The 24,838-nt window shown below is 38.8% G+C and overlaps 4 protein-coding genes across 4 annotated transcripts; 1 reads left to right on the top strand and 3 right to left on the bottom strand.

Moving 5' to 3' along the window:
• The first annotated feature begins 661 nt into the window (after positions 1-661).
• Positions 662-6,746, top strand: LOC110868748 (protein CROWDED NUCLEI 1). The gene is made up of 8 exons (XM_022117997.2): positions 662-1,135; positions 2,061-2,270; positions 2,375-2,628; positions 2,714-2,984; positions 3,067-3,150; positions 3,667-5,609; positions 6,018-6,114; positions 6,204-6,746. The coding sequence occupies exons 1-8, from the start codon at positions 932-934 to the stop codon at positions 6,453-6,455; spliced, it is 3,315 nt and encodes a 1,104-aa protein (XP_021973689.1). The 5' UTR covers positions 662-931; the 3' UTR covers positions 6,456-6,746.
• A 217-nt stretch (positions 6,747-6,963) lies between these two features.
• Positions 6,964-10,689, bottom strand: LOC110868747 (transmembrane protein 33 homolog). Its single transcript, XM_022117996.2, has 9 exons — positions 10,452-10,689; positions 10,081-10,204; positions 9,862-9,956; positions 9,649-9,774; positions 9,435-9,555; positions 9,267-9,351; positions 8,647-8,760; positions 8,517-8,556; positions 6,964-7,320 (listed from the first exon to the last, which is right to left on the bottom strand). Exons 1-9 carry the CDS (start codon positions 10,659-10,661, stop codon positions 7,165-7,167), a joined length of 1,071 nt encoding a protein of 356 aa, XP_021973688.1. The 5' UTR covers positions 10,662-10,689; the 3' UTR covers positions 6,964-7,164.
• Positions 10,690-12,363: 1,674 nt separating this feature from the next.
• Positions 12,364-17,702, bottom strand: LOC110868746 (proline-rich receptor-like protein kinase PERK8). Its single transcript, XM_022117995.2, has 8 exons — positions 16,231-17,702; positions 15,416-15,826; positions 14,820-14,906; positions 14,672-14,742; positions 14,479-14,555; positions 13,091-13,238; positions 12,847-13,008; positions 12,364-12,774 (listed from the first exon to the last, which is right to left on the bottom strand). The coding sequence occupies exons 1-8, from the start codon at positions 17,087-17,089 to the stop codon at positions 12,583-12,585; spliced, it is 2,007 nt and encodes a 668-aa protein (XP_021973687.1). The 5' UTR covers positions 17,090-17,702; the 3' UTR covers positions 12,364-12,582.
• Positions 17,703-20,094: 2,392 nt separating this feature from the next.
• Positions 20,095-23,118, bottom strand: LOC110868745 (probable endo-1,3(4)-beta-glucanase ARB_01444). The gene is made up of 2 exons (XM_022117994.2): positions 21,757-23,118; positions 20,095-21,024 (listed from the first exon to the last, which is right to left on the bottom strand). The coding sequence occupies exons 1-2, from the start codon at positions 22,961-22,963 to the stop codon at positions 20,198-20,200; spliced, it is 2,034 nt and encodes a 677-aa protein (XP_021973686.1). The 5' UTR covers positions 22,964-23,118; the 3' UTR covers positions 20,095-20,197.
• Between the last annotated feature and the right edge of the window lie 1,720 nt (positions 23,119-24,838).

Below are 24,838 nucleotides of genomic sequence, written 5' to 3' on the forward strand. Positions count from 1 at the left end.
TAATTGTGCATTAGGAACATAATTTTTTTCATTGAAGTACGACATTTATAACGTAAGTGAAAGTTAAAATTGCTAGATTACATAATCAATATGAGTTATTATCGATCCATGATATACAGTTTCACTTATTAAAATCTATTTTCATTTTCATAAATTGTTCAGAAAACACTATTTTTCTCACCATAAGGCTAGAGGGTGTGGTTTAAAGCCCTAAGAGTTTTATTATGCCACGTAAGCGCTACGTAGGCGACACATAAGCAGGGGGCTTTATCGCTAACTTACACGGTGTGGAATAGGGCCCCTTATAAAACCCCTTTTTAACTATATTAAAAGAAAAAAAAAAGATAAATAAAAAAATCTGATTGGTTTACATTAGGTGAGACCCCTTGATTTCATCTCTCGCGTGTACTACTCCTTAGGCGGAAGTCAAGGATGGCGCCCCCTTTAACGGAGACGAGGTAATTTAACTAGATTGGGGCGCTAAAGTTCATGAGGTGACAAGGGAGCGCCAAGCCACACCCCTAACCTAACAAACATTTGTATGACACTGAAATTATTATACAATTAAATATTTTCATAAAACCCAAGGGCAATAATGTAATTTCACACAGTCGCATTGCTGTACAATCGAATAAAATTTAGAAAAGAACGTGAGCCATCCACGGTGGTGCCTACTTGTAACACATTTTATTTAGAGAGAGAGAAAAAAAAAGTTAGTTTGTAGACGTTACCGGACTTCAACCCTTTTTATCCACCGGAATTCAGGACTTTTTTCACGTCCGGCTAGGGCTCAAAATCTCAACCCTCCTCACCCCTCATCTTTATCACTCACTCTCGGGATCAGTACAATCTTTCCCCCCAAAAAAGTTGAAATTTTTACCACTCTTTATGACTGTCAGATTCAGGATCTGAAATTTCGTCAAGATTAAAGATGTTTACGCCTCAGAAAGTGTTGTCGGGCTGGCTGTCGGGTGCTAGAGACGAGAAGAACGGGTCTGGTAATTCGGACCCTAATTGTTCAAACCCTAATAAGGGTTTTGGTGTCGGTGATTTGACACCCAAGGGTTTGGTGTCGAACGTTGGGGTTTTGGATCAAGATGTTGTGGTTGATAAGATTAATAAGCTTGAGAAGGAGGTTAGTGGTGGTTGTTAATTTGTTTGTGTATCTTGTTGTTTTGGTATTAATTGATTTTGTGATCTTGATTATTGTTTCTTAATTAGTTGTAGGAGATGTTGAATCTAAAGGGTTAAGTTTTAGTGAGTGAATTGGGTCTAAGTAGAGCCTTTTGGGGACTTCAAGCATGGAAAATTAAGCAATTAGGCCTTTTTTTGGGGGGGGGGGGGGGGGGGTTATACATAAATTAGTGATCTTATATATATCTATATATGTAAAAAGATAAATGGGTATATCTGGGGCTTAAACACTAGTAAGAAAAGTTATATGTTTAGTGAATTTGAGTGACATAACTGGGGTGTTTTATTTTTTCGGTAAAGGGGAACGGCACCCGGTAAAATTTTATAAGTTCAACGGAAGAAGTACGAAAAAAAGTTCAGTTTTTGGACAAATCCCCAAAAAACTAACCTTTATAAATCTTGTAACCGGGTTGCTTTTAGCAGCATAGTGTAGGGTTAATGTTGACGGGTTAAATTCGGGTTATGGATCTGGGTCAGGGTCGGTCCGGGGCTGTTCGAAATATGGGTCAGTGGGTGAATAAATGGGTCTTAGTAGTTGGGTAGTTATTAGTTTTATTCATGCATGTAGTGTGTCTAGGTGATGGGTCTTGGTTGGTAGTTTTATTCTTGGTCTTGGTTGGTAGTAAACTTTGGTTCTTTTTGTGTCATTCACGAGTCGTAAACCCTTGCCAACAATCCCATCAACATAAACGAAGCAAACTCGAATTGGTTTCGAAAGTTTATAAGAACAAAAGAATATGTTTGCAAATAGTCGAAGGATACTTATCTTTCCTTTTGTCGATGGTATTTCTTCAATCTGTTTGTTGTTTAGTATTTTTAGCGGACTGTTTGAAAACGAAGTTCTTCTGATTATCGGTCTTATACAGCTCTATGAATACCAATACAACATGGGCCTTCTTCTCATCGAGAAAAAAGAATGGATCTCAAAAAACGAACAATTTGAGCAAGCATTAGCCGAAACCAAGGAGCTCCTCCAACGAGAACAAACGGCTCATCTTATCGCAATGTCAGAAGTAGAGAAACGAGAAGAGAAGTTAAGAAAAGCATTGGGAGTTGAAAAACAGTGTGTCCATGAGGTAACATCGTAACTAACTTTATTACCTTCGTTTACGTAACAACTCAACCATAAACCATGATATTCAATAGCAAATTATCGATACTTAACGATTGGTTATTGCAGTTAGAGAAATCTTTGCGGGAAATGCGGTCAGAATACGCAGAAATAAAATTCACCGCTGATTCAAAGTTAGAAGAAGCACACGCGCTGTCTACTAGCATAGAAGGGAGATCGTTAGAAGTAGAGGCAAAGTTACGTTCTGCTGACGCTAAGCTTGCTGAGATCAGCAGGAAGTCATCGGAGATTCAACGAAAAGCAGCGGAGATCGAGGCAAAAGAAAATTCACTCATGAGAGAACGCGTGTCATTCAATAACGAGTATGCTTCACTTTTTTCGTAATTTTACACTTTCACAATGTTCTTGAACTTATTTTGAATCTTCTATGGTTTCGTGTATTGTCAGGAGAGACGCACATGAACGTAGTTTATCGCACCAACGGGAGGATTTACGAGAATGGGAGAAAAAATTACAAGAGGGAGAAGAGAAGCTTGTTGAGCTTCGTAGATTGATTAATCAAAGAGAGGAGCTAGCAAATGATAACGATAAAATCGTTAAGCAGAAACAACTTGATCTCGAAGAAGAACAAAAGAAGATTGAAATCGGTAATGCGGCTTTAAAAGCTAAAGACGATGAAATCAGCACGAGGATGAAAAACGTAGCTTTGAAAGAGAAGGTAAATCTTTTAGGTTTCGGCTGATCGATATATCGATATCTTGAAAGTTGTGTATTTACTTTATCTATATAAACATATGCAGGAAGCTGCGGTTATGAGAAAGAATCTAGAAGTAAAAGAAAAGGAATTACAAGGGGTAGAAGAGAAGCTGAACGCGAGAGAAAAAGTTAGTAGATAGAAATATATCGCAGAAGTTATTTTATTTTTTAGAGTAAAATGCCATTTTCATCCTTGAGGTTTGGCCAGTTTTGCGACTTTCATCCAAATGTTTGTTTTTTCCGCATCTGGATCCTAAAGGTTTGAATTCTTGCCATTTTCATCCGGCTTGTCAACTCCGTCCATTTTTTTCATTGGGTCAGGGGTATTTCCGTCTTTTTCGCAAACTTAAAGGGCAATTCATCCTTTTTCAGGGCATTCGGTCTTTTTACATAAAGTGAAAATGACCGAATTGCCCTTTAAGTTAACAAAAAGACAGAAATACCCCTGGCTTAACGGAGAAAAATGGATGGAGTTAACAAGCCGAATGAAAATGACAAGATTTCAAACCTTTTGGATCCAGATGCGGAAAAATAAACCTTTGGACAATAGTCGCAAAACTGGCCAAACCTCAGGGACGAAAATGGCATTTTACTCTTTATCTTTTATTTTTTTAGTAGATTTTATTAATATCGTTTCCTTGCAGGTAGAGATTCAAAAACTCAAGGATGAACACAAGGCCATATTGGATGCAAAGACACGCGAGTTTGAGTTAGAAATGGAAGAAAAGAGAAAATCGTTAGACGATGAATTCAAAGTTAAGGTTATCGAGGTGGAGAAAAAGGAAGTTGAAGTCAATCACTTGGAAGGAAAAATCGCAAAACGGGAACAAGCTCTCGAGAAGAAACTCGAGAAAATTAACTCTAAAGAGAAGGATGTTGACGTAAAGTTGAAAGAATTGAAGGAGAAGGAGAAGACGTTTAAAGCCGAGCAGAAGACGTTAGAGAAAGAACGGGAAAAATTACGTGGCGAAATGGAGAATTTGGCGAGTCTCGAGGCTGAGCTCAAGAAATTAAGTAGTGAAATTGAAGAACAAAGGTCAAAAGTAGACAAAGAACGGGAAAGACTTCGAGTAACGGAAGAGGAACGTGCGGAATTCGTCCGTTTACAGGCGGAATTAAAGCAAGAGATAGAGAAAACGAGACAAGAACGGGAATTGGTTTTGTCGGAAAGGGAGAATTTGAAGCGTGAGAAGGAGAAATTCGAAGTGGAATGGGAAGAACTTGATGAGAAACGAGCAGAGATAAAGAAGGAATTGGAATCGGTTGCTTTACAGACGGAAAAGATGGAGAAATCGAATCGTGTAGAAGAGGAGCGGTTGAAAAATATGCGGTCGGAAACCGAGAGTTACGTAGAGAGAGAGTTGGAATCTCTCAAACTCGATAAAGAATCGTTTGCGGCTTACATGGATCACGAGAAGTCGGTGTTGGAAGAAAAATATAACAATAAAGAATCCCAAATGCTTCATGATTTCGAAGTGAGAAAACAAGAACTCGAAGCCGAAAATCGAAACAGAGAAATGGAATTCGAGAACCGTATGCGCGAACGGGAAAGGTCATTGGAAGAAGAGCGAGAAAGAGAGTTAGCAAACGTGCAGTATCTGAGAGACGTCGCTAGTCGAGAAATGCAAGAAGTGAAATTCGAACGCGCACAGTTAGAAAAGGAGAAACATGACGTATTTGCGAACCAGAAGCATCTAGAAAGTCAACAGCTTGAAATGAAAAACGATATTGATTCACTCGTTGGGCTTAGCGTGAAGTTAAAAGACCAACGCGAACAATTCTTAAAAGAACGTGAACGGTTTGTTGCGTTTGTCGAGAAACAAAAGGGCTGCAAGGAATGCGGAGAGCGAGTTTCCGCGTTTGTGCTGTCCGATCTTCAATCGTTAGCCGAAACTAAAAACGCTGATGAATTTGCTTTACCGAAATTAGCAGATGGTTATTTGAAAGAATCGGTTCAAGTTACTTCCGAGAGTAAACCAAATGTCGGGACTTCTATCGGTAATTCAGGATCTCCCGGTTCTGGTAGTAGAACGTTAAACTGGTTGAAAAAATGTACGTTTATCTTCTCAGCCGGGAAGAAGAACGAGCATAAAGCCGGTGAAACGGAAATCGAAGCGCAAGAGAAGCTTGTAGACGTCGGAGAAATACCCGAGTTTATACTGAGCTCCGAGGACGAGCCGGAAGTGTCGGCTCGAGTCGTACCGGATTCTTTCGACGTCCAACGCGATGCGGACCAGTCAGCTGACGAAGGTCATAAAAACATCGCACACGAGATTGAGGAAGTTGCTCAGCAGCCTGATGAGAATGAAGGTCAAAGTAAGTCAACCAAGAGGCAGAGGCCCAGGGCTCCTCGAGCCACACGGTCCAAAGCTACTAGTGATAACAATGGCGTTGCGGAAAACTCTGTTTACACAAACGAAGTGAGTCAGGGAGTTTCGAAAGGTGGGGGCCGCAAGCGCACGAGTGAACAGGAGCCTGCGTACAGCGAACAATCTGATAGCGTCACAAACGGGGGCCGCAGGACCCGGAGAAAGAAAGTTGCGGAGGCTCCTAAAGTAGCACGGTACAACCTACGTCGATCCACAAGGTAGATAAACTGCGTATTTTTTCCTTGCTCGCTTAAATACGAGTAACGTCCACTGATGATCCCTGTGGTTTGCACTTTGTAACGTATTTGGTCCCCAACTTTTGCCAAAAGTACATGGATGGTCCCTGTGGTTTGCACTTTGTAACGTATTTAGTCCCCAATGTTTAGTGACTAAATGCGTTACAAAGTGCATACCACAGGGACCACCCATGCACTTTTAGCAAAAGTTCGGGACTAAATATGTTACAAACTGCAAACCACAGGGATCATCCGTGTATTTTAAAAAAGCTAGGGACTAAATCCAAAATTTTGGTGAACCACAGGGACCATCCATGTAATTTACTGCTTAAATATTTATCAAACCTTATTGCCATTTAATAAGTTTACACATATATAATTGTTAATCAGGGGAGCCTCGTCGAATCAAAGTAAAGAGGACGGAATCGATTCAAAGGTCCAGCGTGGAGCTTCAACGACTACTGCTAACGGAGGCTTGCAAGCCAGTGTATGCAAATTTAATTTGATTTTTTTTTCGTATCTTTCTGAAGAAATATTACGTTCCGTATATTAAACAGTTGGTTTTAATGGTAGCAGAAGAAAGTTGTGGATGACGAGAATGAGTTTGCAAACAAGCTTCCAGAAGATGTGGCTTTGAGTGAAGAAGTCACCGGGACACCACAACAGGTTAGAGAGAATCACAACGATGATCATGAGATCCAAACTCAACAGGAAGAAGACGACGGTGACGGTGATGGTGATTCGGAAGTTGAATCCGACGAGGAGGAGACGGAGCATCCGGGTGAAGTTTCGATAGGAAGAAAGCTATGGACGTTTATTTCGACATGAGACGAAAAAGTGTTTTATATGAATATGCATGCATAGAGTCCAAGCAACTCTTTCCTTTTTGGTGTCGAGAGTTGTTTGTTGTGTTTCTAGCGTCGGTCGGTGGGTCGGTGGGTCTTGATTATTATTATTTGTGTTTATGTAGTAGTCATGGTAAGTAGTAGCTAATTTACAAGGAGTCTTAGATTGTTTTTGCAAAGCAAATGCTGCTTGCTACATAAAATTTATGTAAACCTTCACATGCTTGCTTTTCATTTTCTTTTATTTATTACCAGACTTGGATTGTTCATTCTATATGTTTGTCTTCTCTTGATTGTGTCTTCTCTTAAGCCAAACGGGTTTTACCGGTAATTTCACCGGCGTGTCTACGGGCGGGTGGGTTACCAGGTTTTCCCCGGAATTGGTGGTGGACTCGGGTTACTCTTGGAGTACTCCGTTTGTCCAGTGGGTGCTCTGAAAGTGCTCGGGATTGAGTTTGTTGGCCGTTCAAAAAAAAAAAAAACAAAAAAACTAAAAACAAATATATCCGAATAACAAAACCGGGTAGGCCGACATAACGATCAAATACCATTCCGGTTAGGCTAAATCAATAAGATCCGGATAAACAATTGCAAGTGAACTGCATGTTGTTTACTAAAAATGGATTAAAAACTAATGCATATCCTACATGGATCCTTATTCTCTGTTTCTTCCTCTCGAAAGCTCGGTATTATTATTGCCTGAACCACCATTTTTGTATTGCAGAGACGGGACTGTTTAGAAACGGTGCATGTTTATGAATGAGAGGCCTAACCGTCGTCCCAACTTTACGCCAGAAAATTTGGTGGTAACCCGCCGTAACAGGTGCGTGATACATCAGCTTCAATAGCTGCCCAAAAAAAAAAATGCAGAAGGAAATTAATATTACAAAATAGTGGAGTAAAACACTAAAAGTGAAATGCAAAAGGATGCACTTTTGGTCTTTATTAGGGCTGCAAACGAACCGGGCGATATGTGTTCACGAACTGTTCATGAACACTTATTGAACGAGATTTATGTTCGTGTTCGTGCGTTAAGGAATTGATTACGTTCGTGTTCTTTTGTTAATTTTAGGCAACAAACGCAAACAAACGTTCATAAACACAAACTGATGTTCATGAACACAAATGGAAACAAACGAACACAAACAAACGTTCATGAATGGAATATATAATAAACTCATACTTTTAAATATTTTAGAGTTAATTGCCTGGATGGTCCCTGTGGTTTCATGTTTTTTCACGTTTAGTCCCCACCTTTTGAAAATAGCAGGTATGCTCCCTATGGTTTGTTATTTTGTTATTTGGATAGTCCCCTGGGTAGATGTCAATTAGTTTAGAAATATCAGGTATGCTCCCTATGGTTTGTCATTTTGTTACTCGGATAGTCCGCTGAGTAAATGTCAGGGGACTATCCGAGTAACAAAATGACAAACCATAGGGAGCATACCTGCTATTTCCGAAAGGTGGGGACTAAACGTGAAAAAACGTAAAACCACAGGGACCATCCGAGCAATTAACTCAATATTTTATTTGTCCGAACTTTGAAATATTTAAATAAAATATAAAAACTAAAAACACTAATGAACTATTGAACATAATCGAGCACGTTATCGAACGTTCACGAACATAAATGAATGAATAGTCGAACACGGACTCTGTTCATGTTCGTTCATTTAACTAAATGAACGAAATGTCTTGTTTGTGTTCATAACGAACGAACACAAACGATGAAACGAACTTCCCGCCAAACGATTCACGAACTGTTCGCTGAACATTCGGTTCGTTTGCAGCCCTAGCCTTAATATCACAACTCCAGTGCGAAAAGATACATTTTTGGGCTTAAAATCACAACTCGGGTGCAAAAAGATTCCCTTTTGGGCTTAATATCACAACTCCGGTGCAAAAAGATTCCCTTTGGGGCTAAATACCACAGTTCCGGTGCAAAAAAGATTTTTCTTTCGGGTTTATTGGTTTAATATACAATACTATTAGTATTTGGCCACGTGACAAAGTTAAAAGTAAATAAGCAGAAGCATAAACCAACCTGCCAGTACATGAAAGTTTGTACGATGTTACGCTGCGACCTACATATGCAATCAAAGATTTCAGATAAAGAAATTGACAAGATCTCGTTAGCTAATATAAGAACACGTAAATCGAGTATAGATACTCACGATAAAAGCGAGATAATTAAAAGGAATCCGATTCCAATCTCAGCTTGTGACGACAGTATGCCAAGTGTTGTCGGGTTTGACTCCACCCAAACACAAAGTTCTTCCAAATACTTCCTGTTTAAAAAGCCATGATTGAGCCACAAAATACTCAAGAGTAAAATGCATTTTTCATCCCTGAGGTTTGGCCAGTTTTGCGACTTTCGTCCAAAGGTTTGTTTTTCCGCATCTGGATCAAAAGGTTTAAAGCCATTTTCATCCGGCTCATTAACTCCATCCATTTTCTCCGTTAAGTTAGGGGTATTTCCGTCTTTTTTGTTAACTTAAAGGGCAACTTGGTCCTTTTACATAAAGTGAAAAAGGCCGAATTGCCCTTTAAGTTGACAAAAAGACAGAAATACCCCTGACTTAACAGAGAAAAATGGAGTTAACGAGCCAGATGAAAATGGCAAGATTTCAAACCTTTTGGATCTAGATGCGGAAAAACGGACCTTGGGACTAAAGTCGCAATATTGTCCAAACCTCAGGGACGAAAAATGCATTTTACTCTAATCAAAATATATTCTTACCATGATAATATGAAAAAGAGGGTGTGGGTTTGGGAGGGGGGGGGGGGGGGGTACCTATACAAGGATGATTGTCTGAAATTACGTCTGAGGAATTTTGACGAATGTTCCAAGGCTGGAAGTAAGATGGGAAGCAAAGCAACTGCAAAAGTATTTAAAATTGCGAGATATGAGCGGACGATTAACAAATTTAAAGCATGATAAACAAAATCAAGCAGTACTAACATTTAAGTTGAAGGTTTGAAGAGATAAACGTGAGGCAATAAATGAAGTGGATAAAATCCTTTGTTACGATTACCGACTGAAACCACACTTGCAGTGCCTGCAAATTCCATGCCCTTGGTTTCTGCAAACAATTATTAGTAATTTAGTAATTAATACCAATATAATGAAATAATAAATTATTAAAAATGGAAGTCGGATGAAATGAAATCGTTACTCCATGTAGAGAGTAGATGGAATAAATCGAAGAACATAGAGTGCCCATAAATGACAGCCGATATGCTCGACTAGAAAGACTTTTTGGTACGAGGGGCAAAATAGCGAGCACGGTCACAACAGATACCTGCAGGAACGATGATTCTGAAAATATGACAGTTTATATTATAAGAAAATATGATTCTGAAATGTTGGTGTGGTAGAATATGCATACACAAGCATTGACGGAAAACTGAATCGTATGTCGATCCCAGGACAACGGAGCTGAATTTGCAGTCGATGATGCTCGTGATACTCTTGCGGTGGACCCTACAAAGTTCAATTTCGTTAAGCGAAAAGGGGTTGAAGAATGAATGATGCCATTCATTTCAAAACCTGAAATACTCATTCTTGTTTGTTTATAATAACAAAATCATGCCCTATACAAACATACCCGAGTTTTGAGACGGCCGGCGTTCACTTGCGGACGATGATAATGGCGGTGTTGTCGCTGAGCTGGCAGATTGAGAGGCAGTTCGTGTAGTAGTAGTCATTGGTTCCACAACAAGATCAGGATCCTAACAAACACACACACACACATCGAACCCGAATTACGAAACCCACAAAAAAAACTACATATAAATTCATACACATTGCAGAAACATCATATGACATTTGTGTAAACATGTATAGCATCATAGTATCAGAGCATGTAACAATTATAAACCAAATTATTATTATTATTGTATAGGGTTGAAGAATATATAAACTGATGTATCTATTCTACATGAATGAAATAAGAACAGAAAAGGGTAACTGACTGACAATGTAACGGTGGTAGAATTTGCGTTTGTAGTGGGTGATAACATCGGATCGAGAAGACATGTGAGGCGGTATGAGAATGTTGGACCAGTAGTCCGACCACCTAGGATCGTTATCATAGTCGTAGGCTGCTGCTGATATGTTCTTCATCTTCTGGGGATCTTCTTCTTCTTCGCCCATTTTATCCAATTTTCTTTCACTCAATCTAACCATTGGGTGGGTGGGTTTTAGATCCTCTAATCTAACACTTTACTTTAGCTTTCAGATTGGCTGTTGATCGGGTCGGGTCGGGTCGGGTCGGGTCGCTGTTAGTGGGTTGAACTGATGAAACCCAACACAACCCGTATTCTTTTTCGTGTCAATTTACAAGACAATAGGGGATGGGATCGGTACAATACCGGTACTGATACCATAAATATTGTTACCAAAATTGAGGAAATATGGATACCGATTACCGCCGTACTGTATTTATAGATTCGGTACCGGTATCGGTTTTTCGGTACTTTACTACATTGATACCGCTTTGGTGTCATCCATTGTTTTACCTAAAAAAATTTCATGTGCAACTCATCCATCCATTATTAACTGAACTAGAGTAATATATAGAAGAATGTAAACATCCATGGGTTCGACTTTCAAAATCCAAATTCCAACATGTCTAAAAACTCATCATAATTGATTAAAAATAACCAAACAAAAGAAATTTGATATTGGTTTTTGTAAAACAATGTTCAAGAAAATATAACTTCATAGTGGGATCTAAGATAATAGCAAAATACATAAAGTCATTATTAAATTTGATCTTAATACCGGTATTTACTGAAAAATACCGGTACCGATACCGTTTTTTACCGATACCGAATTTCGAAAAATCTATTACCAATACGGCATCGGTACGGTACCGGTATTTTGGTATAAAATCTCATCCCTACAAGAGAACACAAATTTTGCGGGTTTGGGTTTGTTGTAAACAGGCATGGATTATTTTTGGGTTGATTTGGGGAACCCATTTAGTTAAACATGTCGTGTTCGTGTCAACCTGCCGGGTTCACGGGTTAATCGCTTAGCCCAATTATTTTTTATTTTGTTTTTAAAGTGTACTATGTTATATTTTAAATTGGTTGGGTGTTTTATACAAGTTTTTTAAAACATGTAAGAGAATTTGACTATCAAATTTAACAACTAAAATGTAATTGATTTATATACATTCGTGTTTTTGTTGTAAAATTGTAATTTTTAAAGTTTTAGCATGCGAAAATAAAGTAAACAAAATTCAGGTTAAATGGATCGTGTTCATGTTAGCCTGCGAGTATTTGTGGTGTGTTATGATTCACATGTCTAACACGACTTTCGGGTTTCGATTGTGTTCGGGTTCATGTCAAATTTTCGGGTTTGTTTAACGGCATCAATGACATCAACCCTAACCAGGACACACTTACAATCATGTAACCCTAACACGACGCTTTTAACTCATTTTATCTGAACGAGTCAAACAAGTTAGCACAAATTTGACCTTATTAAACATATTATTTTATAATTATATTTATGAATGGGCTCACAGTTAGAGTTGTTTGATTAAATGCAAGTTTATTACATTTGTTTGGATATGATCAAGATACACAAATTAAAAGAGAATTATAAGGCTGGTGGGTATGGTGACGGAGGGAAGCCGGCGACGGGATGAAGACGGAGGGGGCGGCGTGGGAGGACTGGCGTCGCCGGGGGGAGGCCCACCTGTTTGGTCCGTCGCAAACGGCACAACTCGGACGGGGAGGACGGGACGGAGGGGGACGGAGGGGGGGCGGCGTGGGAGGACGGTGGTGACGTGGCGGCGCCGGGGTGGAGACGGGAACCATACCGAGCAGCCTAACAAAAGATTCTTACATTGTTCATTGTTAGAACACTGATAGCAAAATTTACATTCAAAACTATGCACAAGATCTCCCATAAAGAATCATCAAGACAGCAGCCACTGACCGCGTAAAAACTCACAAAAACAAACTCAGATCGTGACCCTGACACGTCTCCTATAACATACAATCTAGCGCATATCATACTTATATACCAGCAGCCCGTTAAAACAATGTCGTTACACGTTAGGAATATTCGTTAGGAAAACATATTCGATGTTTCTTCAACTCCTCCAACTGGTTTGAGAATTATTGAAAAAGTCAGAACTGTAGTCTTGACTGCCGAACGCCATCCTTTGAAACAATCTAATTTGTGCAGATTGTTCTCTCGAGTCGATTATTTCACTCTGCCCTGGTTTCATCCCGTTTGATAAATCTGTTGTGAACTCAACGATCGAGTCTAGCGCCCTAACCACCTGCACCAACCGTGTCAGTTTTTAGTACTTTTGGGCTCATACTCAATGAAATGATAGCGAAATGATCATTACCTGGCTCATTCGAGGTCGTTTGGGGGCTAAGTGGCGTATGCAGGCTGCAGCTGCTTCAATCATCCGGAACATTTCTACCTGCACATAGTTCTTTCCCAGCCTCGGGTCTACCAATTCTTCAAAATCGTCGGTTTCAAGCGCACGGTTGATCAGAGGTCGGGCCTAAAGTACGTTATGAAAAGGTACGATGAATATAAGTTTTAAGAAATCGTTTGTAATTCTGATTAGTTTATAATAAACCTACCCATTCAACGAGGCTCACATCGCCTAGGGGTCGAGATGCATCCACTGGCTTACGACCGGTGATGAGCTCTAAGAGCACTACCCCGAATGAGTAAACGTCTGACTTTTCGGTCAACTTCCCACTTGAAGCATACTCTGGAGCCAAATATCTGAGTGGATCAAAAAAAGTCGTTTTTGTAATATGTATAGATTGATTAGATGGACGGATAACATAACATGCACACAGTTGTAATTAAAAATGAGCATTTGACAAGCCACCTAGTGCAATTTATATTTTTCTAACCTGAAAATAGAGTAAAATGTCATTTTCGTCCCTGAGGTTTGGCCAGCTTTGCGACTTTCGTCCAAAGGTTTGTTTTTCCGGATCCGGATCCAAAAGGCTTGAAGTCTTGCTATTTCCATCCGGCTTGTTAAACGCATCCATTTTTCTCCATTAAGTCAGGGGTATTTCCATCTTTTTTGTTGCCTCAAAGGGCAATTCAGTCATTTTCAGATGTATTGGGTCTTTTTACTTAAAGTGAAAAAGACCGAATTTGCCCTTTAAGTTAGGCAAAAAGGCAGAAATACCCCTGACTTGACATAACGGAGAAAATTGGATGGAGTTAATGAGCCGAATGAAAATGGCAAGATTTCAAACCTTTTCGATCCAAATGCGGAAAAAACAAACCTTTGGACAAAAGTCGCGAAACTGGCCAAACCTCAGGGATGAAAATGGCACTTTACTCCTAAAAATGTCCATCTTCAATCATCCTAATTCCTTAACCCAAGAAACTTCATCTTTTTCATGTTCATCAAAACATAAAGAGCAAGTATCTTAACCAAAACACAAAATAATAATAATAATAATAACAACGAAAAATTACAAGTTTTGTCCTTTATCTTTATACCACTTTTCAGGCAGTGTCCTTTTTAACGAATGTTGACAGGCGGTGTCCTTTACTAGGTATTTTGTTGCAAGTTTAGTCCTTTACACCCAACCCGGTTAAAAAACCCTGTTAATTGTTGGGTGTAAAGGAGTAAACTTGCAACAAAATACCTAGGTAAAGGACTAAACTTGCAACAAAATACCTAGTAAAGGACACTGCCTGTCAACAATTAACAAAGTTTTTTAACTGAGTTGGGTCTAAAGGACTAAACTTGCAACAAAATACCTAGTAAAGGACACCGCCTGTCAACATTCGTTAAAAAGGACACCGCCTGAAAAGTGGTATAAAGATAAAGTACAAAACTTGTAATTTTTCCTAATAATAATGGTATAAAGATAAAGTACAAAACTTGTAATTTAAAAAATATATTTACAAAATTCCAATTTTTTTAAAAGAAATAAAACAAAAAGAGACATTAGTGCAAGAAATGGCATTTTTCAACTATTTGAAAGAAGTAACTTACCCAAACGTTCCCATGACACGAGTTGTGACATGTGTATTCGAATCAATTGCTATCTTTGCAAGCCCAAAATCTGCCACCTGCCGATTAGAATAATATCACTTTTAAAAAGCAGTTATCGACTTTACTAACCATCCCACGTTGTTCGATGACTGCTAAATACAACTGCTAAATCATGGTGAAAAGTGTAAGATACCTGGGCGTCAAAGTTGTCATCCAATAGAATGTTCGATGACTTAATGTCCCTGTGAATGATTCGCGGATGACCTAATACACAATATAAGCATCGAAAATTACCAAATTAAAAAATAAAGGAAATGATAAATTCGACAATATGAACTTACAATCTTCATGCAAGTAAGCTAAACCACGAGCTGCACCAGCCGCAACTCTAATTCGCGTTGCCCAGTCCATAACCGGTCTGCCTTCACCTACAAAGAGGTTAAAATTACAATAAAACTTGGACAACATATTATCACGAGTAAAATGCCATATTTGTCCCTAAGGTTTGGCCATTTGTGCGACTTTCGTCCAAAGGTTTGTTTTTTCCGTATCTGGATCCAAAAGGTTTGAAATCTTGCCATTTTCATCCGATTTGTTAATTCCATCCATTTGTTAACGTTAAGTCAGGGGTATTTTCGTCATTTTAGCTATTTGTTTTGTTTATTTATATCAAAATGGCAAGATTAAATGACAGAAATACCCCTGACTTGACGTTATGGCAAGATTAAATGACAGAAATACCCCTGACTTGACGTTAAAAATGGATGGAGTTAACAAGTCGGATGAAAATGGCAAGATTTTAAACCTTTTGGATCCAGATGCGAAAAAACAAACCTTTGGACAAAAGCCACAAAAGTGGCCAAACCTCAGGGACGATAAATGGCATTTTACTATATTATCACAATTCACAAATGGACTACATGATCTCAAAACTTACCGTGAAGATGGTAATGAAGGGTATTATTCGGGACATATTGATAAACAAGCAACCTTTGATGGTCAGATATACAATAACCAACAAGAGAAACCAAATGACGATGATGAACTCGACCAATAATCTCAACTTCAGCCCTGAACTCGCGTTCTCCTTGTCCGCCACCGATTTTCAGTTGTTTAACGGCAACTTCTCGCCCGTCTGGTAATAAACCCTTGTAAACACACCCGAACCCACCTTCACCTAACAGATTGCTTCCTGAAAACCCGTCTGTAGCCTCGGCTAACTCTTCGTACGTGAACCACGCCCTCGAGTTTCCTACACCCCCGTGGTCTGGTGAGTACACGGAGTTAGTCAATGACGGGTTCCCGACTAACGGGTGAGTTGACGGTTGGAACTTCAGAAAATGGGAGTCTGTAGATAACATACAAGTTAAGAAATTTAGTAACCAACTACCCGAAATATAGACATGCTAAATATAAAAATGCGGTTGTGTGATAATAAAGCTATGCAGTTAATATCAGTGATACATCGGTTATCGGTCCCCATGTAAAATATCAGTACTGATATTATTGGCGATATTGACCGATATATTACCGATTTTGTACCGCATTAACTGCATAGTAATAAAGACGTGGTATAGTAGATTCAGGGGCGGACCTACCCTTTGGTCAGGGTGGGCGACCGCACCCCCTGAAAAAAAAAATTAGTGTATATTTTAGGCAAAAAAAACCCGACCGCACCCCTTAAAAATACGGTTGAACACCTCATCCGCACCCCCAGCAAATAATTTTTGGGTCCGCCACTGAGTAGATTACCTGATTTTTGGGAAGAAGCAGACGGTGAAGGCATAATGTAGTTAACATTAGGGCGACGATCTCGTCGTTTTTGTCTTCGTTTGAACCACACAGCCATCAAGAAGAGAGAGAGCGCGACAAACCCGACAGCAAGACTGATTGCCACGACACCTCCTGTTTTCGATCCGCCAGATGTATCATTTTGTCTACCGGTTGTGTGAGTATCGGTTGTGCGTGAGGTTGGTAATTGAACGTCAGGGGTTCCGGAGGTCGATGAATTGTAGGTTGGCAAAGGCGGTGATGATGTTGTTGAAACTGGTGGGGTGATGGAGGCGTTTGAAGGGGGTGTTCGGTCCTGATTTGGTGGAGGGTTTTCGGGTGGGTTTGCGTGGGGTGGAGGGGGGGAGGTGGGGGCTGGCGGTGATGGAATGGTCTCGGGAGGCGGTGGGGAAGGAGAAAGTGGCGGAGATGGTGTGGAAGGTGTTGGGTCCGGTCCGGTTGGAGATGGTGGAGAAGCGGTTGTGTCTGGCGGTGGCGGTGAAGACAAAACCGGAGCATCCGGGAGAGGGGGAGTGGCGGTGACAGGAGGCGGTGATGGTGGGGTGGTTGCAGGTGATGCCGGTGCTGGTGCTGCAGGTGGTGATGTATCCAGTGGTGGTGGTGGTGGTGGTGATGTGTCTGGTGGTGGTGGTGGATTGGCAACTGGTAGTGGCGGCAATTGAAGAGGGGGAGCGGAAGTTGCAGGTGTAGCAGGGGGCGGTGGAGTTACCGTAGCTGGATCGGGCTGAGACGCAGGCGGAATAAGCGTAGAGTTCGAAGACGAAGAAACAGGAGGGATTGATGAGGGTGAAGAGCTAGGAGAAGGTGATGTTGAAGTCATTTCAACAACATTCAACTAAATTTCACTCAACTTCTCATCATTAACATCAAAATATAGCAGAAAATACCGATTCTTAAACAGTCAAACCTCAAGAACCCTAGAATGTCAAGATTTTAAAACCAACCAAATTAATGATTTATCAATCAGTAACCTAAATTCCCAACATTTCAACAAAAACCCAGCACAGAAATTCAAGATCTCCACATGAAACACCTCAAAAATCCCTAAATTGAAGTCCAAACATTTCAACAAACACCTGGTGGGCAAACTATGATGTAAAAAAAAAGTCAAGAATTCGAGAATTACACTAACACAAACTCTAAGTTGACTCAAACCCAGAGTTCCAACAAGTATTGGAACCACCAAATTCAGATTGAAATTGAAATTGAAATGCAAATGCAGCACAAAATGAAGTAAGACCTATGGTAGGGTTGGACAAGTTCTGAGAATGTTGATCGAGAGAAAGAGGGTGATCGTAGAAGGGAAGTCAAATGTAGACATGATGAAGCGCATATTAGAGGTCTGACATGTGGTTGTTTGCTTTGATTGCAACCACGATTATGCGACCGAGTGAAGACAGAGTCAGGGATAACCTTTTCATACCTTTTTTATTATTTGACCCATTATTCTATTCTATGTTTTTGCATTATTCTGTTCTATGTTTTTACGGTTAAAACAAAACGAGACGCGACACTTGGTGATGTTGGGAGACTAGGAGAGTAGGCGGCGATCGCAAGTTCGATTATTGAACTGGACGGATTTTATCTCACCGCACTGTCGTGACTTTGGGCGAGTGTTCAAGGGCTTTGGCCCTAGGAGAGGATTTTCCCTGGTTCGGAGGCGAGTGTATCTCGATGTGGTGAATTTTACCAGTAGCCCATTTGAATGATTCGTTTTCCGTAAAAAAACAAAAGGAGTCGTATGGTGTTACAACACGATTCTAATATGAAATTTCCGAAAAAACAATTACGATGATATATACTTAGATTGGTGAAAGTTTAAGTCGTTCTTATAAACATGTTTAGTTAAAAGGGCTTGGTTTTGAGTTAAATAGACGGGTTTGTGGGTAATGTGTTTGTTTTTAAAAGATATATTACATCAGACTTTAAAGTAGGTGTGCATATTTTTTTTGTCGAACTTTAAAAGTAAAAAACAAATAGACTGCGTGTTATATACTTTAGACTAGGGGTGTTCAAAACTATCCGTATCCGAAAATCCGATCCGAAATATCCGATATCCGAATCCGAAATACCCGAAAAATCGGATATCCGAAATTTCGGATATCCGAAACTCGGATATCCGAATTTTTCGGATTCGGATTCGGATAGTGATTTTCAAAATTTTCGGATATTTCGGATATCCGGTTTTGAACACCCCTACTTTAGACACTGATTTTATATAAGTTTATGCTTTTGCGTGAATTTATATTTTGGATAATAACTTGCAAATGAAAAAAAAAAACATGTTAAAAGGTTTGTGTTTGTATCAACACATAGATAAAACCATGTTCAGGTTTTGAATAACTCACAAATTCAAGTTCATATTGTCGGGGTTCATGTAAAAATTTCTGATTAATATCTTCTAGTTATTATTTAGTTAAAAATCACTGTTTATATAAACAAAATTCTCTAAAAACTATGATTATTTAAACAATAACTATTCAAAACTTATTTTCTTTTATAAGCATAACCTAATAAAACTCAAATATGTTTGTATTTACAACATATATAAAAACATTTAGATAAAATTTTGGGTAATTACAATTTCAATGTTTTGAAACTATACTATGTTCACTGGTAATCAAACTATAAAGTTTTAAAGAAAAAAATTAGGGAAAATGTCACAAAATAGTAAAGAAGTTTTAAAAGTATTCTAATTAGATCACTCGTATCGTTTTTCTAGGAGAGCTTTAAACATTAATCATCCAAATTCAAAAGTTACAAATAAATCATTCAAAACATAAAATGTTAGACAACCATTCATCCAAAACAATTTTTTTTTCCAAAGGGGTGGGAGTGCCTTCGGGTCGACTGAGATGGTTGAGTGACCACCACAATCTCGCTAGGCGGTGGTGTCATGATGTGGCTTGCTAAGATGTATCAATAACCCGTGTGTGATTTAGAACCAAATAAAATTAATGTACAACCCAAAAGGTTGAAAAATGGTTTAAGATATGAAAGATGAAATTTCCCATCATCATCATCAAGATGTAGACAACCTTACCTCTACCCCGTAGGAATAGAGAGGCTGCTTCCAGTGAGACCCCCGACTCGATAGTAGTTTTGCATCAAGCCTTGGACATAAGACACATAACACTCAGCAATCGGGACAAAGACCGATTAGTGCATGTACCATTTTATCTTTCAGCTATCAACACCACCACATGATGCATGATTAGCCGTCCTCAGCTTTTAACGTTATTTTCACGAAATTAGTAAAATAACATTAAAACTAGTACACTTTCACTTTTGACTCCCGATGATCCGCACATATACATTATATGCGCATACCACAAGGAAACATTTCCATAGACGTAACCGCTAATATGGATGAAAAGGAGTCAAGGTGTCAAAATATAATATAATATTTACACATCATGTTAGTTGATGTTAGTTAAGACTTCAGATATCCAGCTAAAATTGGGTCATCACTTGCTTAGCGTGAAAGATTTAAAACCTGACAATTGATTCCTTGCTTTTATAGTCTCAAAAAGAGTTAATTACTGTTTTCGTCCTTATGGTTTGTCAAAAATCACTATTTCAGTCCATTAGTTTAAAAATTACGATTTCAGTCCCTGTGGTTTCACTTTCGTAACCATTTCAGTCCACCTCGTAACCATTTCAGTCCCTGTACTTACAGAATAAATGGATAGAAATAGTTACGAAAGTGAAACCACAGAGACTGAAATAGTTACGAAAGTGAAACCACAGGGACTAAAATCGCAATTTTTAAACTAATGGACTGAAATAGTGATTTTTGACAAACCACAGGGACGAAAACAGTAATTAACTCTCTCAAAAATTTATTTATTAAATCAAACAACACAAATTTCAAATCTGAACTGGTATATATATAACAACTGTAGCAAATAACCGACTGTAACAACTTTTAGTGACAATAGTGACCAAACCAACAATGTCCACTGGTCCCCTCTTCACAACCACCCCTACTAAAAATCCACCACAACAAATTACTTAATGAATTCCCATCATCATATCCATTCAACCCCCTAATCTTTTCAAGTGCAACATCTTTATCATAAACCCCTTGCAATGCATACACAAACCCTTTCCACCCTTCACCAACACCCTCTCTTTCCAAAGCAGGCAATGTCCACTCCACAAGCTGCCTCGCAAACTCCGCATCCGAAAACAACGGTTCGGTTATCGGCAACAACGGCAGCACTTGGATCCCGAGCCTACATTCCTTCCACTCAGCCGGAGCAAACCATAGCCCACTGTCTCTTTTGTTGGCCCAAAGAACTCCCACCACTCGGTTTTCACGTGTGAAGTCCGCAGCGTAGATTGTGTCGGTTTCTTTCACATGCCACCATGTTTGAGAGGCGTGGATCTCCATGGATGTGAGGAGTGATCCGAGTGCGACTAAATGGGCGTCTCCATACGCGAGGCCCATTAATGCGGCGGAGTAATACGCGTTTACTGCTTCGCTTGTGCTTTCTTGGTTTCTTCCGTCGGTGAATTCGGTTAAGCCTGATGCCCATGAGTGTAGCTTCCATAGATCAAAGCATCTTAAACGCGTATACTTCGCGTTTGGACCTTTACCCAGTGTCATGAAATCCGCCATTAATGAGTATGCTTGAGGTCTATACTTTAATCCCCAAATGGGATCTATCTTTGCAAGAACCGCGATTCCGTAGAGAAAGTAACCGATGTGGAAATGGTGGTCGTTGTATATGCCGAAACCAAAATCTGCACCTGTAGTAGTGGTTAGCACGAAACTGAAATAACAGACCAGTAACCGAAATAACTGAACCCAACAGAAATCTGATGGTCCGGTTTCATGACTTTTTTCAAGTCTGTTTTTCGGGTTCGGTTTCGATTTCGGTTATGCCTGTACCCATCCCTGAAAAACCGAAACCGCGCAACCGAACCCGTTTTAACAGATGATGTAGCTCAAAAATATTAGGCCAAACGTGTAATAATCAATAAATTATTTAGTTAAGAAAATTAGACACGATGTTAAGGTTAAAATTCATTATTTTAGCCCAAAAACTATTAGGCCCAAATATGTAACTACTAGGCCCAAATACGTAATAATAATCAATTAGTTATTTAGTAAAAAGATTTAAGACACAAAGTTTGGTTCAGATTCATTATTTTAGACCATTTCTTTCGGCCCGTAAATTTCAAGCTCAAATTATAAAACCGAAAGCCAACCCAAGCCTATCATGTAAAAAAAAAAAAAACAAAAAAACAAAAAAAAAACAAAAAAAAAAAAAACAAAACAAAACAAAACAAAACGGTTTTTAAAAACCCAAAAACCGAATGTATGGGTTCTTAGTTCAGTTTAGGGATGAGCTCGGTACCAACCAATACCGAACCTACCGAAAATATCAGTATTGAAAGTTTCAAAAAAACCCATCATAGGAAAACCTAAAAAACCGAAACAGAGTTTGAGCCCAAAACCGACCCGTACACACCACTAACCTGTATCGGTAGCCCCTTGTTTAGTTACAAGCCCACCCCACACTCTATCATACAAAAACCCATTACTCCCAAAGGTTCCATCCAACCATGGCTCAATGGTTTCCTTCAAATACTTTCTAACTTTCGGGATCACCTCAAGATACCCAATCTCTTCAGCGATCAACGCGAACCGAGCCGCTCTAGCCACCAATTTCCCATAAAAATACGACGAAGTCGTCTCTATCGCACTCGAATCCAAACCCGAAACATCCTTAACCAATGCCTCCACAATTTCAGAGTATCCTTCATTTCTAACCCCTTTAATAGAATGCCAAGTGATAGAAACCGGGTCGGGTTTTAAAACCCATGAATCCCCAACCACACCCACAAGTTCCCCATCAAGACTTGTGTACTTAACATTATTCAAAACCGAAACCGAACCGTTACAGTTATCGATTAATCGAATATGCAAAGGGTTTGCTAGCATTAATAAATCCCCCCACCCTTTCTTTTCCCATTTGTATTCCACACTAAAGGGTCCGGTAAACTCGACCCGACCCGAAACCGGATAACAAGAACTGAACCGATCAAGAATTGTTTCGAAATCCGAACCCGAATCAGAATTTGGTAGCACTGCGATCCGGATCACACCGGAGAACTCTAAAGATTCAATCTTGGAAACATTATGGGTCAGATTGATGGGTGAAGAAGAGTACAAAACCCAAGTTTGACCGTTATTTAACCGGATCTTGAACCGGGTCTTGGAGCTATTTGGGGCAAGATCAAGAATAGCATGGACGGTTGAGATTGAAAGTTGGAGGGGTTGTAAGATTTGGCATGTGATAAAGGGGGAGCCTCTGACAAGGAAGAATCTTAGGTTGGGTTGAATGTCTAAGGTAAGGCTGAGGTCATTGAAGGAGGATATGACGTGGGGTCGGGTCGGGTCAGGGTTGTTGGAAACGGATATGGTGAGATCCGGGTTGAAGATTTGGTATGTGAAAGAGGGGTTGGAGAATAAAGATGGGTATGAGATGGATAGGGATGAGAGGGATGATTTGATGAGATATGGGTGGATGTATTCGGGTTGGTTGCCGGTTTTGAGGGTGAAGTTTTGGAAGAATGAGTTGGTGGGGAGGGGGGATGAGAGGAGGTTAGGGGAGAAGAAGGTGGTGGGGGAGGGGACCACGGTGGAGGTGGTCTCCGGGAAGGTGAATGGACGGTGGTTCATGGTGGTGTAGTTTGGATGGGTCAAAATGGGGTGTTGTGGGTTTTATAGGGTTTGTTGTGAAGTGTGGGTCAAGGGTTTGAATGTTTGACAATGATATATGATTTCATGTTTCCTTGAACTTTCCTCAACATTTGAGGCTGCTAAGTTTTCTTGTTGTGGTTTGGAACATTGGAACATAATTGAATAGTATATGATAATAATAATAATAATATCTTGTTTTGTATTGTAATAAAGAGTAAGTTATACGGTTATGATGATTTGGAGTTTTAATAAAGTGAGATCTCAAGTTAACGTATTTAAGTAAAATCGGTTTTTTTATGGTCGTGTAGGTGTAGAATCTGATATGCGAACGAATTACGTTATGTTCGTGAGTCTTCTTTAAAGAAAGAAATGAAAGGAAAGTGGAAATGATTTGTGTTCCCGAGTTTTTAAATGGAGGGAAATGGAAGGAAATTAAAAAAATTATGTTCCCGGGTTTTTTAAAGGAAGGAAATGGAAAGAAAAGAAATGAAAATTCTTAATAATTTTCCTTCCTATCTTTCCTTATGAAACGGAAGGATTTGGAGAGAAAGAACACGATTTTTTTTCCTTTCCTTCAAGTTTAAAAACACGAATTTAAACTATTATTTTCTTTCTCTTTCTTTACTCTCCTTAATTCGCTTTCCCTTCCTTCTTTTCTCTCCTTACATTTCTCTTCTTTCGTTTATTAATCTCAGGAACACAGTTAGAAGTTATTTTCTATGGTTCTAATGCGTGAAGAGATGGTCAGGTTGATGTCGTGAAGAAATCGATCATTCGAATTTCAGTTTTGATTTTTAAATTTAAGTCATCAACACAATAATGAAGATTGAAAAAAAAAACATAAATGAGATTATGGAGGAAGAAATGGGAGACTTTTTAGTAATAATTGCACCACATGTGTCATTCCTGTAAATATACCAAAAAAATAAATTTATCTCCTAGCAAAGACTTGGAATAATATCATATTTGTCTTGTAAAAAGTCTTAACATCAAATATATTTATGCATAAATACTTCATTTTTTATATAACGAATAATGGTAGGTTATAAGAGTTTAAACTGTATTAATATAAAAAATATAGTGTTGATGCTCTCAAGCTCGTTTTGTATTTTGATTTTGATTATAAAATACTAGGTTAGAACCCCGTGTATTACACGGGTTGAATAAATGTAATTTTCCATATTAAATAATAAAAAAAGTTATATCTTTGTACGGGTTGAGTAAATTTAATTTTATATATCAAATAATGAAAAAAGTTACATTTTTTAGAACATCATGTGTTATACAGGTTGAGCACATGTAATTTTATATACCAAACAATAAAAAGTTATATCTTTATAAACCCTATATATTATATGGATTGAAAAAATCTAATTTTATATACTACATTATAAAAAAGTTATATTTTTTAAAAACCCCGTATATTACACAAGTTGTATAAATGTAATTTTGTGAAGTAATATCTTTAAAAAAAACTAACGGATATACTTGATATACGATGGATGAGGTGATTGCGATGATGGTTCTTATAAATGTCACGTAAACATAGCGATTACCGTATTTGAGTTGAGAATTAAACACGGAAATAAAAGTATAGAACCAATAAACATTGATTAATATTTTTGTTTACCCCTTATAAACATTTTTGAAATAGATTCTATTCTTAACTACTTTAGTTTAATAAAATTAAAAAATCATTTACATTATATTAATTTATATCGAAGGGAGTAGTCCAAGCGATATTTGATGTGTTAACCATATGAAAACTCACGTTTTGACGTATCCGATTGAACTCAATATATCCTATAGTTGCATTGCGATTGGATCAAAACGTAACGTAGATCGAATTTATAT

This window comes from Helianthus annuus, chromosome 7 (genome assembly GCF_002127325.2).
Source record: "Helianthus annuus cultivar XRQ/B chromosome 7, HanXRQr2.0-SUNRISE, whole genome shotgun sequence".
NCBI classification, from domain to species: Eukaryota; Viridiplantae; Streptophyta; class Magnoliopsida; order Asterales; family Asteraceae; genus Helianthus; species Helianthus annuus.